Genomic DNA, 19,629 nt, shown 5'->3' on the forward strand with positions numbered 1-19,629 from the left:
AACCTTTTCAAAAACAATGATTAAAATAAAAATTACTTTTATTTTTATGTGATCATACTTTTTACATTATCGCTAAGATGTTACTTGAAATAATATCATTTATGTTAAGCACATGTGTACCTATTGTATTTTATAAATTTAATAAAACGAATCGTTATTTTACGATTTAAATTTAATGAAATGAAATTTAACTTTAAAATACCCTTTCCCTCAGAAATTTTATTGAATGGGCAATAACATTTTGTAAACGCTTATCTTTAATCGTAACATTACAATTGACATTGACGTTAGTAATATCTAATATGACATTGATGACATTTTTAATCAATGGCCGCATGTTATTTCAGTAATTTTGTTTACATAAAAAATAGTCGGTAATTGGAACTATTGTTACTAACATTTTTTGTGATTCAAATCGTTGTGAACATATAGACTATGATATAAGATGCGTCTATTAAAAATCCAGGAAGTTTTAAAATGTAATATATTTATAACGATGTGAACTAACAAGCCATTTTCCAGGACCTAGTGATTTGTATAAATGAAATAGTTTTTCGTCGGCTTTGTGGTAAAATAGTTATCAAAATGACTAATTACCAAGTATTTGAATTGCTGTCGGGACTTAAATCCCGTCAGTCAGAGTCTAGGCACAGAGCGATTCGAGAACTGTTGCATTTCGTGAAAACCGACCTGCGGGAGATGTCGCAGGAAGCTCACAATCAGATACTTGACGACTTCAACCAGCAGATACATGCACTAACCTCCAGCTACGATAACAATGAAAAGAAAGCAGGTATTCTGACTATAGGTAAGCTAGAAGAAGAAGAATATATCGTTTTCCTACATTTAAATTTAAAAATTGCTATTGTTGGAATACATAATTTTGTCCTGCTTATGTTACAATTGTATTATATTATAAATTGTATTATATTATGTATAACTATATAAACATTAAATAATTATCTAATAAATTTTCAGTATGCTTGATCAGTGGTGATTCAGAAACAAGTAAAGTCAGAGTAAATCGTTATGTCCATCATTTGCGAAATATCTTCCCAAACAGCGAAACCAGTATCTTAGAGTTAGCAGCAAAAACAATGGGCCGCCTTGCCGTGTCTCTTGGAATAAAACGAGCAGAATATGTAGAGTTTGAAGTCAAAAGGTGTTTTGAATGGCTAATAGAGGAAAGAAATGAAGGGAAAAGACTATCTGCAGCTCTTATCTTGAAAGAGTTGGCAATTGCATTGCCTTCATATTTCTTCCAGCACATTAATGGCTTTTTCAATCATATCTCAATTGCTCTTCGAGATCCAAAAGAGTCGATAAGAGAAGCAGCTGCCAAAGCACTGAGGGCTGCATTTGTTGTTACTGCTCAAAGAGAGGTTCCAGAACAGAGCAACAGAGCTCATTGGTATATACAAAGTTACGAGGAGGCTATGACCTCTTTCGCTGATCACACTTCAAGAGAGAGAGGCTTGAGCAGAGATGATCATGTTCATGGTGCCCTTTTAATTCTAAATGAACTTCTTAGATGTTCTAACTTTGCTTGGGAGAAAAAATACACAATGCTCATGCAAAAACTGGATGTTGAACAAGAATCAATAGATGAAATGTCTTCCCTTAATTTCAAAATGCAGAATACATGGTCATCACAGCATTATGTTCAAGATAAAAATGAGCATACAACAATCCATGAATCTACTATTTGTAAACTATTGATAACAGAAAACTATGAGAAAATATCTTCTGGTAAGTGAATTTCCAAGATTAATAAGTAAGACATTGGATATTTATTTTATAAAATATTATTATAAGGGGTAACATAATATGGAATTCATCATTCTTACTTGTGTAGGAGTAATATTATTTCAAACTGAAATAATAATAAATCATAAAAAATCACAAGACATTAATATTACAGGTATATGTATAGAAGCCGAGTAATTAGAGATGGGCAGAGGGTTTAAACCCAATGGGTGGATACGGGTTTAAACCGGGTATTTTGGGTGAAATAGGGTTTAAACCCAAATAAACACCCAAACAGCGGGTGTAAACTATTGTCATTCATATTTTTATTTTCTTCGTGTAATATCATTTTTAAAATAATATTGTAAACAATTCACTAAATATGCACTCTAAAAGCACATATTTCATTTAACTACGCTGTTATAGTCATGTTATAGTCCATTCGGATGTGTTACATTTGGGTTGCAATTTTCGAAGACCCAATTTTATTTTATAGATGTCAATGATTAGTGTAAAGGGCTTAGTGTACAGTTAAATATTAATTTGTGGGGTCCCAACTGTTGTCCCTCGACCGCCATCTTGAAAAAAGGGCCACAAAGCGTTTTTACGCTCTACCAGGCAAACTATTTGTCGCACAGAAATTTAGTAAGAACAATTATGGTTTCAAATTGATTTATCTATAATTTTAGTTCTATAACTTTTTGTCGTTAAACCAAAAATAACAAAGATAATAACAATAATAGATTAAACTTTGGGAAGACTTTGTTTAACTGTTTTCTACTTAATTTACAGAAAATGACATTGAAACATTTTGATAGAGGAGTTTTTATAGTCCGGTCAATTTAGACATAAAAATAGTAATCAAATAACATAAAGCTAAATTTCCGTAGAGACCTTGGGTTTACCATCACAAGTAAAGTTCCAAAAGTCCTCATCGATGTGTGTGTCGGCACTTATTCGGGGTCAAACGTCAAAATTTTCGGGTTTCTGGATTTTTCTCGAAAACGGTAAATTTTATCGAAAAGTACCTTGGACCAAAGTTGTAGCACTTAAAATTTTCTATAAAATAATGTTTATATTTTTTTTTCTTAAAGCTATAATTATTAAGATATTACGTAAGAATTACATTTTACATTATATGCCCATATTCCCACACCACCTGTGCAATAGTATACGAGAGGTATATTTATTTGTTTTAGTTGTGCGCTGTTTGTTTCGTCAAACAAATAATAATTATGTAATAAAAATAGATGAACCCCTAAAAATGTAATATTTAAAAATGTAAAAACATTAGAAATACAGTAAAAACCTATAGTATATCTATTAAATAAACATTTGAACTATTTTAAAAGCTTTGTGTAGATTTTATTAACTCATTTTATAAACACCCAGATAAATACCCAGTGGGAGGAAATAAACGGGTATTTATTGGGTTTAAACCCTGCACAGGGTTTAAACCGGGTTCTTTGCCCATATTACTTTACTATACATCTTTGTTATATTACTTTACTGCATTGCAGCATTACATTGCAATGCAGTAAAGTAATATAGTAAAGTCACCAATTTATACATAGCAGTTATTTGTTAGGACTGATAGAGAAATACATTTCTATTAGTAACAGTAGAAACTGTGTTGTATAAGTAAAGGTAATTTTGGTCTGATATTTCAGATGTGATGGCTCAGCAAATATCAAGATCACACCATGTGCATCAAATGCTTCTAATTATCATACCAAGATTAGCAGCATTCAATAAAGAAGCTTTTGGCAGGAAACATCTTAAATCTACAATAAATCATTTGATTACATTCTTGCGTGGCAGAGAAAAAGAAAAAGCTATGGCTTTCACAACTCTAGGTCTTATCTGTGTTGCTGTAGAGGCTGATGTTCAACAATATTTAGGCAGGATAATAGAAATAATAAAGTTGACTTTACCAGTGAAAGATACACCAAAGAAGAGAAATGGTGCCGATACTCCATTGTTTAATTGTGTTACACTGTTAGGTTTCGCTATGAAAGAAAATGTAGCCACTGAATTAAAGGATCTGCTAGATCCTATGTGTGTCACAGGATTGAGCCCTCAATTAACCACTTGTTTCAAAGAATTAAGTCAAAATGTACCATCTTTAAAGAAAGACATAACTGACAAACTACTGAATATTTTGTCATTAATACTTAGAAAAAAACCTTATGTAACAAACAAAACAGAAACACCAACTTTCATGTTATCCTCGGCATTATTGACTGAGGCACATGATGCTGCGAAATTGGTGCTTGCGCTCCGAACTCTGGGTGCTTTTGATTTCGAGTGGAATAACACTCTCATGTCATTTATAAAGAGATGCACAGATCACTATTTACAGAGTGAACAGCATGATGTCCGTGTGGAGTCTGTAAAAACAACAGCTAAGTTACTAAGCAAGGCCATTGAAAGAGGTTCAATGACAAATTCGAGGACACTAATGCTTGTTGATGAATCATTAGGAAAGTTACTGTCTGTAGGGCGTTCCGATTTTGATCACGAAGTCCGTTATCGAGTCTTAGAAATATTCACAAATCCCATTTTCGATAAGTATCTTGCTGTGGAGGAACATCTCAATTGCTTTTTTGTAGCTACGAATGATTCGAACTCTGATGTGAGTGAGCTTGCTCTGTGTATTGTTGGTAGATTAAGTAACTTGAATCCAAGTTACACCACTCCCATGTTGCGCCAGCTGTTTGTGCAAATTTTAATGGAGTTACAGTATTCTGAATCCACTCGCAATAAGGAGCAATCTTTGCGCATGGTGAACAACATCATTTCAAATGCACCTAGAATCACTAGGCAATTTGCGGACACTATTTTAAAGGTGCTAGTTCCAAAACTCAAGGAGGAAGATAGCAATTCGGCCATGGTGTCTACAATTTTGAAAGCCATAGGTGATCTTGCGGAAGTGAATGGAGGAGAACATGCTTTAAGTCAATGGCTTCATGAGCTTATCTCTATCCAGCTTGATATCCTCTCAGACCCTAATCAGCCAGAAAAGAGAAGCGTAGCCTTATGGTCCTTTGGACAAATTATCAGCGCTATAGGCTATGCGGTGACGCCTTACGTAGAATATCCAAACCTAATAGATATGTTGCTAAATTTCCTCAAAAGTGATCAGCATCCTAGTGACAGACGTGAGACTATACGCGTTCTTGGCTTACTTGGAGCGTTAGATCCATACAAACACAGAGTTAATCAGGGATTGATTGATTTTCAAACTATATCTACCTTAATACCTGTTACGGAAACATCCGCAACAGCTGATAATTTTGACTCTAATGTCAGCGAAATGCTAGTGAATATGTCTCCACTGGTGTTAGATGAATTTTATCCAGCCATTGCGGTTACGTCATTGATGCGCATATTACGCGATCCAATGTTGTCACAATATCATACAAGTGTTGTGCATTCAGTTACGTTCATATTTAGAACTCTGGGTATCAAGTGTGTTCCTTACATTTCTCGCGTCACCCCAAGCCTTTTGTACGTAATCCGTACTACCGATAATAGTAACTTTAGGGAATTTCTCCTTACACAGCTGGCTCAACTAATATCCGTTGTTAAAATACATATCCGGGTATACTTGGAAGATATTTTTGATATTATTAGAGAATACTGGACACCAAAGAATCCATTACAACCTACGCTTATTTTGTTAGTGGAACACATCAGTGTAGCTATTGGCACGGAATTTAAAGTGTATCTTAGAAAGATATTGCCAAATATACTGAGGGTTTTGAAAAACGATCACAGCAAGGACAGATTTTTAACAGAGAAACTGTTGCTGGCTATACAAAAATTTGAGAACAATTTGGACGATGTTTTGTTGTCGATTGTGCCAGCGATTACGGCATTATTTGAAGGGCGGAATATTCCGACATCAATATCAAAATTGGCGATGGAGACAATTGAGCATTTATCCATGTATCTATATTTTAAACCTTTCTCGGCGATGCTGATACAAGCTCTCGCAAAGGTGTTAGACAACAGTCCGTCCCTACGGCAGACAGCCATGAACACTCTATGCGCATTGATAGTTCAGTTAGGACGTGAATATATCGACTACATTCCGTCAGTGGACAGAATTTTAGTAAGGCATAAAATTCAATGTCCAAACTATATAGTACTTGTATCTAGATTACAAGTTATATCTACACTTGCATCAGATGATGACTATTTAGATGAGACTCGATCAAGATTACGTAATCAGAAATCGGATGTAAGTAATTGAAACTTGTCTCCAAAAAAAGAACATTTCATTAAATCCAAAAAAGTAATTTACTTTAACATGAATTATGTTTTCAGGTCATGTCTACAAATGAAACACAGTCTATTCAAAAATTGACACTTAACGTCCAGAATTTACGGAAGTGTTGGTCTTTAAAAAATCTGATTTCGAAAGAAGACTGGCTCGAATGGCTAAAACAATTGAGTGTCGGATTGCTGACGGAATCGAATAGCCCTGCTATTAGGTACGTAAATATTTTTATATTGTTATCTTTGTAGAAGAAGTATTTATCAAAGTTTTACTTTATTTATTCCTTACCTTTTGTTACAGAGCTTGCTCCAATTTGGCGCAAAATTATATTCAATTAGCAATCGACTTATTCAATGCCTCATTTATGTCTTGTTGGACTGAACTTGGCGACCAGCCGCGGTGTGAGCTGGTGGCGGCGTTAGAGAAGGCGCTAACTGTCCCCGATGTTCCTGAACTGGCACTTGCGGTATTAAATTTAGCCGAGTTTCTGGAACACTGCGAAGAAGAAGCCTTACCAATATCCATTAAACTACTTGGTGATACGGCAATCAGCTGTAGAGCATACGCAAAAGCTCTGTACTATAAGGTAGGATATTATAATCAATATTTTCTTGCAGCTTGAGTTGAAAGTTGAGTATAATTTTAACATTTAATTCCCAGGAGGAGGAATACAGAAGAAATCCGTCTACACAAGTTGTTGAAGCACTGATCCACATCAATAACAAACTTCAGCAAAAGGAATCGGCCACCGGCTTGTTAGAAAAAGTGATAATGCAGAAAAAGAGTGGCGATTGTACTCTAAATGTCCATGTACGATGGTACGAAAAATTACATAATTGGGATCAAGCATTAGAACTTTACACTAAAAAATTAGAAACTGATCCACAAGATAATGATACTAATTTGGGGATGATGAGATGTCTAGAGGCTTTAGGAGAGTGGCGAAAACTCGATAATATCATAACTGACCGGTGGGTAAATATGTCTGAGGACATGCGACAAAAATCAGCAAAAATAGCGGCAGCAGCATCGTGGGGACTTCAAGAATGGGATTCCATGAAGAAATATGTCGAATGCATTCCCGGCGACACTCAAGATGGAGCTTTCTACAGAGCCATTATTTCCATACATGATAGCCAATGGGTAGAATCCAGACATTATATAGATTCCGCCAGAAGCCTCCTTGATGCCGACTTGACTGCTGTTGTTGGTGAAAGTTACCAAAGAGCTTATGGTGCTTTAGTAAATGCACAGTTGTTGACAGAGTTGGAAGAAGTTGTTACATATAAATTAGTTGAAGAGAGGAGGAGTACAATACAAAGGGCTTGGACAACAAGGCTGCAAGGTGGTCAGCGATTGGTCGAAGATTGGAGGAAGATGCTTCAAATACGAAGTTTAGTTTTGACGCCCCGAGAGGATTTCCAAACGTGGTTGAAGTTTGCTTCTTTATGCAGAAAGACTGGTGCATTAAGTCAAGCTCGTAAGATAGTCGTGTCAATGTTAGGTTGCGATCCCGTGACCAATCCTGATGTACTGCTACGTGCACAAGATCCGAGGATTGTATTGGCTTACAGTAAAAATATATGGGATGCCGGAAATAAACGGTACGCTTACGAAGTTTTACAAAGGTTTGTGGATAGTGCAGAGCCTGAACATGAAGAACAGTGCAGGCTTCTTGCTCGATGTCACTTGAAATTAGGTTCTTGGTGTGAATCACTTCAAGAAGTAAACGAATTGTCAATTCCGGAGATATTAAGGAATTATGCTACGGCGACCATTTTAGCTCCTGAATGGTACAAAGCTTGCCACGCATGGGCCTGTATGAATTTCGAAACAGTATTGTTTTATAAGCAACAAGATAATGTATCTGAAAGCAGCCTAGCAGGTTCAGGTGAGAAGAAAGTGTCTCGCGCTGAATTTATCAACACCTACACGATTCCGGCCATTGAAGGATTCTTCAAGTCAATCAGTTTATCAAATGGTAGTTCCTTGCAGGATACATTGAGGCTTCTAACACTGTGGTTTGAACACGGCCACCATCCTGCTATTTACGACGCCTTGTTTGAAGGAATAAGACAAATAGATATTAAAATATGGCTGCAGGTAATACCTCAATTGATTGCAAGAATCGATTCACCTAGGAGTTTGGTGGCTAAGTTAGTCCATATCTTGCTCATCGACATTGGCAAGTCACATCCTCAAGCTTTAGTATATCCTTTGACGGTGGCGACAAAGTCATCGTTCGTCACACGGAAGACTGCGGCAAACTACATTCTGAAAACCATGTCGACTCACTCACAAATGTTGGTTAGCGAAGCGGCTATTATATCGGAAGAACTGATCAAAATTGCAATGTTATGGCACGATCAAGTGTACACTGCTCTGGAAGATGCCTCTACGTGAGTCAATTGTTTTTATACCTTAATTTAAAATATGAAAAATGAAAAACGTTATGTTCAGTTCAGAGCTTTGAAATTGATGACGTATTTTTTTTGTTTTAGGCTCTACTTCAATGAAAAGGACTATAGAGGTATGTTTAGAACATTGGAGAAAATGCACGCAATGCTAGACCAGCCTCCAGAAACACTAAAAGAGGTGTCCTTTTTGCAAATGTACGGCCGAGATTTACAAGAAGCGCAACGTATGTGTGAGATGTACAAGGTAAGTTCTCTAATGGAAAACTGTCCCTCAAATGGACTTAAATCTAATTGGACTCTCATTGGAAGTTTCAATGTAATTGTAATGGCTCAATTACTTCAATTTGTTTTCTTTTTTTTTAAACTTCTTTGAGAAATACTATAAAATATAATTTTATTCTATTTTTGGATTCCGATTACGTAATTGCTCATTCTGACTAAAAATCCTTTCATGGTATGGTTGGATAGGGATTTGGTCGTTTTTAAATGATCAATATTTGGTGTTTCATTATCAGGAAACCAACGAAGACCGCTACCTGAACGAGGCGTGGCACGTGTACTTCCACGTGGCGCGGCGCATCGGGGCGCAGTTCAAGGCGCACACGTCGCTGGAGCTGCAGTACGTGAGCCGGCGGTTGCACGCGTGTCGCCAGCTGCAGCTCGCAGTGCCCGGCTCCTACGTCCCCGCGCAGCGAGTTATCCGCATCGCACACATCCACACGCACCTGCAGGTTTGTTCTGCGTTCTAGTGCAGTGCTTGAAGCGATGGCTACAGTACGTGAGCCGGCATCTGCACTCGTGTCGTCAGCTACAGCTCGCCGTGCCTGGCTCTTACATCCCCGCGCAGCGAGTTATCCGCATCGCACACATCCACATCGCACCTGCAGGTATGTGCTGCGTTCTACTGCAGCGCTTGAAGCGGTGGCTACAGTATCAGCAGCTGCAGCTCGCTGTCCCTGGCTCCAACATATTTGCGCAGTGCATCATCCGTATCCCGCGCATACAAACGCGTCTGCAGGTTTGTGCTGCGTCCGGCTGCAGCACAAAGCCGCCGGCTTCACTATGTGATCTAACTGCTACAGTGCTTGACATTTGTCCTTGCAGATAATTTGGGAATAAGCAGTCATAAAAAATTGTAGGCAATAAACAACTAATTTGAATCTTTTTTATTTGACTAAAATAATAAAAATCATATTTATTGTTTCGTATAAAATGGAAAATACTATATGAGTGACACGCAGGTGAGGTACAATTCACCACTTGTTTTTCACATGCATTACATTATTAATTTATCTGGGATAGTCATGTTCGTGGGTCAAACACTAGGAAGAGCCATCACACCTGTTGAGTTATTTCCAGATCCGCGTACTTGACGATAGTCCAAATTCCGCTATAATTACGCACTCATCGCCATCATAAACTATTTATTACATGGAGTATTATTAGTTAATCCAATGATACACTTCTTTGATCTTTTTGATTGAGTGCTATCGGTTGATTTAGAACATTGTGTAACGATAATATTGTATCAAAACACGATGCATTTGAAGGACTTCTGTGTTCTCTTAGCAATATTATGTGTCGACTGAAGATGTATTATCACCGTCGAACTTATCTTACTCCTACTACTTTAGAATACCGCGTACTGCGTGCATTAGGATTCTGGTCTGAGGGATATTCTTATGCAGTTAGACTTACATGGGATGTTGCAATAATTTAAATTTCGACCTTCAAGGTCACAAATGAAAATTATGGCGATTTCACATAGGTCTGCTTTTATTTTGAAACTATTTGATCCAATAGTAGATTCTTAATTGTAAAGTCAACTTTAGCTCACTAGACTATATATACAGAATTGTACTTAAGCAAAATTTAATCCAACGCATTCGTTGCAGGTAATAAAATCGAAGCAGCGCCCGCGACGGCTGACCATCCAGGGCTCGGACGGCAAGCAGTACATGTTCCTGCTGAAGGGGCACGAGGACCTGCGGCAGGATGAGCGCGTGATGCAGCTGTTCGGGCTCGTCAACACGCTGCTGCAGGCCGACACCAACACCTACCGCCACGACCTCGCCATCCAGCGGTACGCGGTCATACCCCTGTCCCCGAACTCTGGCCTCATCGGCTGGGTGCCGCAGTGTGACACCCTCTACAAGCTGATAAGCGACTACAGAGACAAGAAGTCCAACAAGATGACAGTGTGCACCGAACAGAATATCATGAAGAATATGGCCTCGGAGTACCAGAAGCTCATGCTCAAGCACAAGGTTTGTGGCTTTGTTACTTAGAATATCAACGCAATTTTTTTAACCTGCATAAAAATCATAGATAACATAACGTTAGATGTCTGTAAGTTGAATATGGCTAATCTCAATGACTTTTAATTTGATGGTACTATGAGTATGTCATGATAAAAAAAACTCACTCGTAGATATTGTAGGTCATATCAGTTAATTGTCAGAATTCGTGATAATATTGTGTAGCAAATTCTGAAAAGAACAGCGTACCTACGTGAGTATGTATTACGAATCTCTAAAAGCTAATTGATGCTTGTGTATAGGAAATAAGCGTCACAAGATAAGTAATGTAGTGTGGATATCGCTTATCGTTATCAATACGTCATCTGTTATTAAAATCTGCCTTGTGAGCATTTCCAGTTTTTCAATTTGCTCATATTAGAAGTATCTAAAACATTTATAGAGTAAAAGCTATTGTTATAATGGCTAATGATACATCCATAAATGTTCTACTTTTTACCGGAATATGCTGGAGTCAATCCAAATTTGAGAAAATGAAAAAGGAATATTTTTTTCACTTTAAAAAAAGGATATAACTCAAAATAATGTGAGTCAATTTGAAGTTATTAAATAACTTAATTTTGTTTATTTGTGTAGAAATCCATACGCTTGTAAAATTCATATCAATTAGTTCCATTGAAATAAGATAAGTAAATTTATAACAACTTTACCACGACAGTTATTTATCCGTCTCTTATTTCATGTAAACTCTTTTATTTAACTTGACTCAGGTGGAAGTATTCGAGTACACGCTATCGCAGACCCCGGGCAACGACCTGTCCCGGCTGCTCTGGCTGAAGAGTCCCTCAGCTGAGGCGTGGTTCGAGCGGCGCACCAACTACACGCGCTCGCTGGCCGTCATGAGCATGGTGGGCTACATCCTCGGCCTGGGGGACAGACACCCCTCCAATATCATGTTGCACCGCGTCACCGGGAAGGTGCTTCATATCGACTTTGGCGACTGCTTCGAAGTGACACAGAAGAGGGAACGCTTCCCTGAGAAAATTCCGTTCAGGTTGACACGCATGTTGATCAATGCTATGGAGGTAAGGATGATATGTATTTTGAAGTAAGTTTTAAAATTTGTTACAAAATGACTGTAATTTAATCTTCACTATAACTGTTGTCGGCCCTATACCTCGTATAATTTAGTCGTATAATAAACCCGTTTTCAAAATAGCACATTGGCTGTAAATATATATTTTTCTCCCTTGGTAAATCACTATTATTACATTCGATACCTAAACGTGTTTTTAACAATATTTCTATAACAAAGATTCCTTATAGGTGACGGGTATTGAAGGAGCGTACAGATCCACGTGCGAAGCCGTAATGCAAGTGCTGCACAAGCATCGCGACAGCGTGATGGCGGTGCTGGAAGCCTTCGTGTACGACCCGCTGCTCAACTGGCGGCTCATCGATAACGAGAAGCATTCCATCACCGAATCTACTTTCTCCTCAGACATGGACTCACCCTACTCATTACCGAGCAGAAGTCGCAACCACCTACACTATGAATCACTAGAAATGCCCCCCGAAGCGAATCTGAACAAGCGCGCGCTCGCTATATTAAACCGTATCCGAGACAAGCTGACTGGAAGGGACTTCCCTTACGTGGAAGCTGTCGTGAGCGTACCCAAACAAGTGGATTTGTTGATCAAGATTGCAACGAATAATGAGAACCTCTGTCAATGTTATGTGGGGTGGTGTCCCTTTTGGTGATCGCAGGATGAACATTAACTTAATCAGATCGATTGGCTAGCGGACGAATTTCCCAGAATCATGAATAACCAAGACTAAAATTGCTAAAGTACTCGTGATTTTAAACAAAACACGCTATAAGTCGACTTTTAAATACAATCTTAGAATTACAAGGCACTGAAATATAGATTTATAAGATTATAAGATAGACAAGATTACGAGATGTTGATGATAAAGATCACAATGGGTAATCAGAATGATACAATGCTAATGATGCTATATTTGGCAAGGGCAGATCTCCCAGACTAGATAAACATGTCATTGGAATTACCTTGCATTTTTATCTTAATTTGGAGCTTATATATATCCAAGATATAAAAGTGGATAGCGTAGAACAAGATACATGTGGCGCCATCTATAATTGTCTTATTATGCTGCACTGGTATAACCAGCTTCGTATGCTTTGGAGCTAGGTGTACAAGATTAACGTGGTAAGTGTATTAGTATTTTATTTATTGATAAAAATGTATAACGTTTACTTTCCTTAAAATATAACTTAAAAATGAATTTATTTTTTTAATTTGTTCTAAACCTACTTAATAATATAAGAATCATCAACCAACATCTTAATCTTCATTGATAGGCAAGCATCCGAATTTAGGTCATCCTCAACTTCAAATTGACCAAATACATTGCATTATATTTTTGAGAAAATTATTCATAAGTCTCGGACATTTGGGATTGTCACTATCTTGACCTCGTCAACGATAATCATTTCTGTATGTCGCGGGGCGCTATGTGTTCGGCGGTGTGGTGGTATGCCACGCCGCCACCTAACCTGCGACCGTGTAGGGGTGCGGGCGTGATGTTGTACGGACGGCCTTCTTCCGTCCGGCGCCGGAAGCCCGCTCGTGGTGATAGTCGTCGCGTCGGGGAGTTGCGCCTGTCCCGTGCCGTAGAGAGGGGAGGTGCGGGGAAGGGGTGACGTGCAATAGAAACAATAATTGACGTGCAATAGAAACAAGAGTGTAGGCCAGCCAAAGCCTCTTCCCTATCCCGACCTAACCCCTACTTCCTCTTCTTGAACAGGAACGCTTCCGTCTTCAGATCTTCCTTCTCTTCCCCAGGAGTCTTCTTCTTCTTCGGGAGTCTTCTTCTTCTTCAGGAGTCTTCTTCTTCTTCAGGAGTCTTCTTGGTATTCTTCTTTGCTGAGACCATGCTTAAGCAAGATGGTCGTCCTATGCCGCGGCGTGACTTCGCCGCATGGCGCAGGGAATACGGGCCTCGAGGGATCCCTCCTTACCCGGGCAATCTCCTCAGTGGGTACACTGCCCACCGGTGTTGTGAGCTGCCGTGTGGCAGCGGTGCAGCAATCGGTCCTAACGTGACCTGTGCTAAGCTGCGTGTGCAGATTTTCAGTCCTCCAGATGGTCGGAGGACACCTGCCCCTCGAGTTCACGAGGGAGCGGGCGACCGTCGGGGGGTCGAGCGTGGAGGGGCGCGAAGCCTCTGAGATGGGCATGTGGACCGTTGTCGGCGCGTGCGTACATACGACGCGCCAACCCGGCCACAAACCCGTCTATGGTCGGAACCTTGAGGTCGCGCTCCAGCACGTCGTTCCGAACGTAACGTCCCGCCCCCACGATCGTTCTTAGGGCCTGGCTCTGCACGGAACGGATACGCTTGCGATTGGACTCTGACACCAGAGCGTACCATGCTGGTGCCGCGTAAGTTAGGCGTGATCGGACGTACAACTTGTACACCCTTAGTTTTGTACGGGTCGGCAGATGAGATGCCAGCACTGGTCGGAGCATCGCTCGTGCAGCACGGGCCTGTCGGATCACGTGGTCCACCTGAGGCTTCATGTGCAACGAGCGATCAATGTGACATCCCAAGTACCTAACTGTGGGCTGCCAAGCTACTTCCCGATCACGGAAACGTAGCGGCGGCGGCATAGTACGCCTGCGGCTGAAAAGTGTCGCGACCGTCTTACCGACGTTGACGGCCATGCGCCACTTGTCCAGCCACTCTGGGAGCAGGTCCAGCAAGCGCTGCATCCTGCGTGTTGCTAGCACAGGATCACGAGAGGACGCGAAGTACGCGCTGTCGTCCGCGAACAACGCGAGTTCCACGTCCCGTTCCCATTCCTCGAGGTGACCTTCGAGGGTGGGAATGTCGTTCGTGTAGAGTGCGTAGAGTAGTGGCGAGAGGCAGCTGCCTTGCGGCACGCCCGCACGTATTGGGCGGGGGTCTGAGGTGACGTTCTCAACCGCTACTATGAACTGCCGCCCATCTAAGAACGACGCTATTAACCGCACCAGCAAAGCCGGCACGGGCGACTCCAACAGCTTAAAAACGAGCCCAGGATGCCATACGCGGTCGAACGCCTTCTCGATATCGAGAAAGACGCCGACCGTGTGTCGTCCGTAGTTGGTCTCGCTTGTAAGATGGTGGATCACCCGTGTGAGCTGAAGCGTTGTCGAGTGACCGGCGCGGAAGCCGAACTGCTCGTCCCTTAAAGTAAGTGACGGGTGCAGTCGCTTCAACGCCAGCCTCTCGAACAGCTTCGCTATGGTGGGTAATAGCGTGATGGGACGGTAGCTGGCCGGGAGACGGCGGTCTTTCCCCGGCTTCGGGAGAACTATCACCTTCCCCAACTTCCAGATCGAAGGGAAGTAGCCCGTGCGGAGTATGCCGTTGAAGAGCCTAGTCATAGTGACTATGGCTCCTCTTGGCAGCATAGCCAATGCCATATTCGGCACACCGTCGGGGCCTGGCGCCTTGCGCTTCGGCAGGCGCAAGGCGACCTTCCGCGTCTCCGTGGGGGAGATAAACTCCAAACCCTGGGGTGGCGGTGTCGGACGCCCGAGGAAGTCCTCTACCCACGCCTCTACAATCTCGTGGTGTTCGGCGGCGGCGGCGGATGCGGGATGAGGAGAAAATTGCTCTTCTAGTTGCTCCGCATGGATCTCCGCCCTGTCCTTGGGTGCATAGCACCGCCTGCCCGCCCCATTTAGAAGCGGGCAGACGGGTGTTTTGGCTCGGGTGAGCTGCCTGCTGAGATGAAAGAGTGAAGTCTCGTTTTCTCCAGCCTGGTCGACTCTCGCCTCCCAGGTGGTCCCACGGTACTCCGCCATCCCAGCAGCCAACTCCTCCGCCACGGCATTGAGGTCACGCTTGACCCGGGGGCAGCGGGTGCGCGCCCATAATCGGCGTAATAAGCGTTTGTACGCTAGTTTCCTCTCCAGGTGGGCTGGGAGCCGCGCGCGTCTGTAGGTCTTCGGTGTGAGGGTGGTCGCTGCGTCCAGCGCCTCCCGGACTGAAGCCGAGAAGGCGCTGGCCGCCGCTTCCACCCCCTCCGGCGTGTGCAGCGAATGGGTGAGTTTAACGCCACCCATGGTGGCTTGAAAAGCTCCCCAGTCCACCCTTCGAGTCTGGCGCTGAAAAGCCACTGAGTCGGCCCCTAGGCCAAGCGTGATGAGTATGGGGAGGTGCTGAGTGTCCAGATCATACAGCACCTCCACATGGACGGGACAACGGAGACCCCTATGGAGCACTATGTCCAGGACATCGGGACGATGGGACTCGTCCGAGGGAATGTGCGTAGGTGATTCTGGCCCAATCACCTCGTAGCCATTCGCCTCAGAGTCTTCGTACAGCTTGCGTCCCACCTGGTTGGCGATTCTGGATCCCCAAGCCTTATGTTTGGCATTGAGGTCGCCGGTCAGTAAGGTCGCAGCACCATCGTCCAAGATGGTATGGATGTCCTGCGGGTCAAAGAGGGGTCCAGGCGGTCTATAGGCTGCAAACAGCCGCAGCTCCTGGCCCGCCGCACTCACCACCGCCCCAATGGAACGTGTGTGAGTGAACGGCGGGAGCGGTAGTACGTCGTGTACCACATCGCGACGAACCGCTATGGCGGTGCCACGATAGGCCGTGCCTTTCGGCGATATTTCGTCGCGGCGGTACACGGTGTAATTGGGCAACCGGAAGTCTTGGGCCGGGCGCAGCTTCGTCTCGCCCAGGAGCACCACGTGAACGTCCTGCTCCTGGACGAGACGCCCGAGCCCGTGTTGTTGGGGGACTATGCCTCCCGGGTTCCAATACAGCAGCCTAAGTTGTACTGCCATATTGGAACCCGAGAGTGTTCGAAATAATATTTTTTATCGCTCCTACAAGCTCTGGGTACCGCGCAATAGCCTCACTGATGGTGGCGATTGCCTCCACCAGCTCATCGGCCGGCGTGTTGATCCCCAGAGCCTGTAGGGGGCGAGGAGCAGGGGTCGGTAAATATACCGTCCGTGGGCGAGGTGTGGGGCTAGGTGGGGCCGTGGGGACTTCCGGTTCCCGCTGCGACTGCTTACCTTTGCCCTTTCCCTTCCCTTTGCGGAAGGGGGCCGCCTGTGCAGCAACCGGGGCTGGAGTCGGTGCTGGAGGAGGTGGCCGATGTTCTGCCGGAGTCGGTGCCGGTGTGGCAGCAGACTGAGCGCTAGCCACCGGAGGGCGCGGATGTAGAACCGCTTTCGGTTTATTCAGCAGAGGCCGCTCAGCCTGTGTTTCCACTTGCTGGGCGGTCCTCTGCTGGTGCCTTTTGGCCTTCCTCCTGCTGCCCTGCGCCCTCGTGCCGCGCAGAGTAGGGAGGTTGGCCGGCGCCATAAGCGATGCGCCCTCGGTGGGCGCGAACTCCTCCACGACTCGCTGGGGTACTGGCTCCCTGGCGGCGGTCGCGGATGGTTTGCGGGCTGCTGATGTTGTAGGGATGGGCGGGCGGGGCGGCGGGACGGTCATCCCCCTTACGCGCGCCATCTTCTTGAGGTACGCACACGACCTATTGTTGGACGTGTGCGCCCCGCGACAGTTGACGCACTTGGGGGGGGCGTCCCTTGGCTCTGGGCAGTCCCCGACTATGTGTGACCCCGCACAGCGGACACATCTGGCCGGCCGGTGGCAGTTCACCGAGGAGTGTCCCACTGCCTGGCAGCGATGACACTGGGGGGGGCCGAAACGACCCCTCCACGCCTCGATGACGACCCCCGGCATAAACAAGAGCTCGCTTACCCCGTAGAGGCGCGCGAGCTCTGCCTCGGCCATCCGGTCCAGCTGTACGTAGTAAACACAGCCGGGCTTACCTCGCCTAGGTGGTATATGACGCGTAAAGCGTGCCGGGAACCCAAGCCTTTTTAGGGCCTCGGTGACCGCATCCGGGTCTGTCATACTCGGCAGGCCCTTTACCGCCACCTTTGTGGGGCGGTCGTCCTGCGGAGTATAACAGAACCAGGAGAGTCCTGGTTCCGTGGCGGACAGGTCCGTCAGGTACCGTTGGGTTACCCGGTACTCCTCCGCCGTCAGTGGCACGAACCGTATGCCCTGCCCGAAGGGCCGCCCGTTGGGTGCGCGGCCCAATTTCTCCCGCAGCGCCGCGAAGTGTGTGGGCCAGTTCGGCATCCGCTCCACCACCAGGGGGGGGTACGCCTTCCCGGCCGCCGCAGCACTCGAGACCTGTTGGGTGGGTTTACCTTGCGCGGTTGGTGTTAACGGTGTTGTTGCGCTCGGCGGTGCAGGCGAAGTCAGCACCGCGGCATATGACGTCCCTGGCTGGGCGTCCACATACGACCCCATACGCGATGACGCGGCTACAGGGGATGCGGGAGCGAGGGGCGTGGGTGGACGGATTGGTGGGGTCGCGGCCCTGGGCGCCGGCGACGGCGTCGATGCCAGTGCGGCGTACGACGTCGAGTCCAGCCCGGCGTCCATGGCCGCGGTCCCTGTGGACGGAGTTGGGGGGGTGGGGGAGCGCGGGGGGGACCTATGCCTAACTGGCAGACTCACCCCAGCAGCAGCAACCGTCACACCAGTTTCCGCAGACTCCTCCTTACTATCTTCATACTCGGATGAAGTTTGAGAGAGTGGGTCGGAGCTGTCCTCCTCTTCCTCCACTCTCTGCACCTTCGCCGGCAGCTGAACACTCTCCGGCGAGGATGAAGGCTGGCGCGGGACCTTCGTCGGCCTCCTTGGGATTTCTTGCGGCTTCCCCGTCATGGGTTGGCCGAAGATTCCTGGTTGGCGTCCGGATTCCGCACTTTTCTGGCCGACCTCAGCTGGTGTGATGGCCTGTGTGAAAATATTCCTCTTCACCACCTGCCTCGGGATCCTGGATGGCTCCGCAGCCGTCCCTTTCTTGGATCTTCTGTCCCTCTTTTCTAAAGCCGACGTGAGGGTACTTTCAGAAAATCGGGCCTCTCTTTCTTCGCCGTCTCCCTCTTCTGCTCCTTCCTGAGGGTAGACGGCGGTCTTCGGATTCGCTCCCACCTTCTTCATTATTTATGCCAAGTCGATTTTTTAGCGTAGTTCGTCCCAACACCGGGACCCTTTGCCATCAAAGGGTGGGTGTTGGGGCGGCCAAGTAAGTAGCCGGGCTGCGCCGGCGCCGTCACAATGCGCGTGAGGGGGGTTCTGTGCACGAGCTCCAATGGCGGTGCCGAACGCAGTCGCAGTATTAAGCCATGCTTAAGCCGGAAAACTGGTTTTCTGAGCTACCCCAGAGCAATACCGTAAAGAGAGCCGCGCTTTTTTAGGCCCATTTTCATGTCATTTTCACTTTGGCTAACCTAGTTTTCACCCTTTCTTTATTAATTTCCCAAAATTTACACATATGTATTATACATCGTTGGAATCCTCATAATTAGCCCTATCTAGCTGCATAAGTAACATTATCATACCTAAATTAGTTACGAAGTTATTCCCGAAAATATTCCAAAAATGTACAAGTTACGTCATTTCACATGTCAATAATCCTAATTATCTCGAAATTATCACAATTGATTCTTACTTATCTTATATCAATATGAAGCTAGAAACATATTCTAGGAGATAACATAAACTTTAGGAATATAAAACATGTATAAAACTCAAAAACCTAACCTTAAATACAATTTTCGTAAAAATACCTAAAAACTCTAATAAAATACAACAAATGCGACCGATAGCGCCATCTACCGTGTCTTATCCTAAACTTAAAATTTACGTAATTTATTTCTCTCATTTAACTTATATTAACATATTCAGTCAGACTTAAAACACAAGTTAATTACAATTCTTAATTAAATAACTTTAGTTAGTCGCCGACAATTTCTAACATGTTCATGGGAGAGTGATAACGCATGTTCTTCGAATTGTAACTGAA

At 44.3% G+C, this 19,629-nt stretch overlaps 1 protein-coding gene across 1 annotated transcript; it reads left to right on the top strand.

Moving 5' to 3' along the window:
- Nucleotides 1–322: 322 nt before the first annotated feature.
- On the top strand, nucleotides 323–13,013 carry TOR1 (target of rapamycin). Its single transcript, XM_073089060.1, has 11 exons — nucleotides 323–808; nucleotides 979–1,749; nucleotides 3,417–5,992; nucleotides 6,079–6,245; nucleotides 6,332–6,617; nucleotides 6,692–8,430; nucleotides 8,533–8,692; nucleotides 8,964–9,179; nucleotides 10,344–10,715; nucleotides 11,477–11,791; nucleotides 12,033–13,013. Exons 1-11 carry the CDS (start codon nucleotides 586–588, stop codon nucleotides 12,465–12,467), a joined length of 7,260 nt encoding a protein of 2,419 aa, XP_072945161.1. The 5' UTR covers nucleotides 323–585; the 3' UTR covers nucleotides 12,468–13,013.
- Nucleotides 13,014–19,629: the final 6,616 nt, after the last annotated feature.

Source organism: Epargyreus clarus, unplaced genomic scaffold (assembly GCF_041222505.1).
Source record: "Epargyreus clarus isolate Ecla_fem2 unplaced genomic scaffold, WU_Ecla_fem_2.2 ptg000027l, whole genome shotgun sequence".
Taxonomy (NCBI): domain Eukaryota; kingdom Metazoa; phylum Arthropoda; class Insecta; order Lepidoptera; family Hesperiidae; genus Epargyreus; species Epargyreus clarus.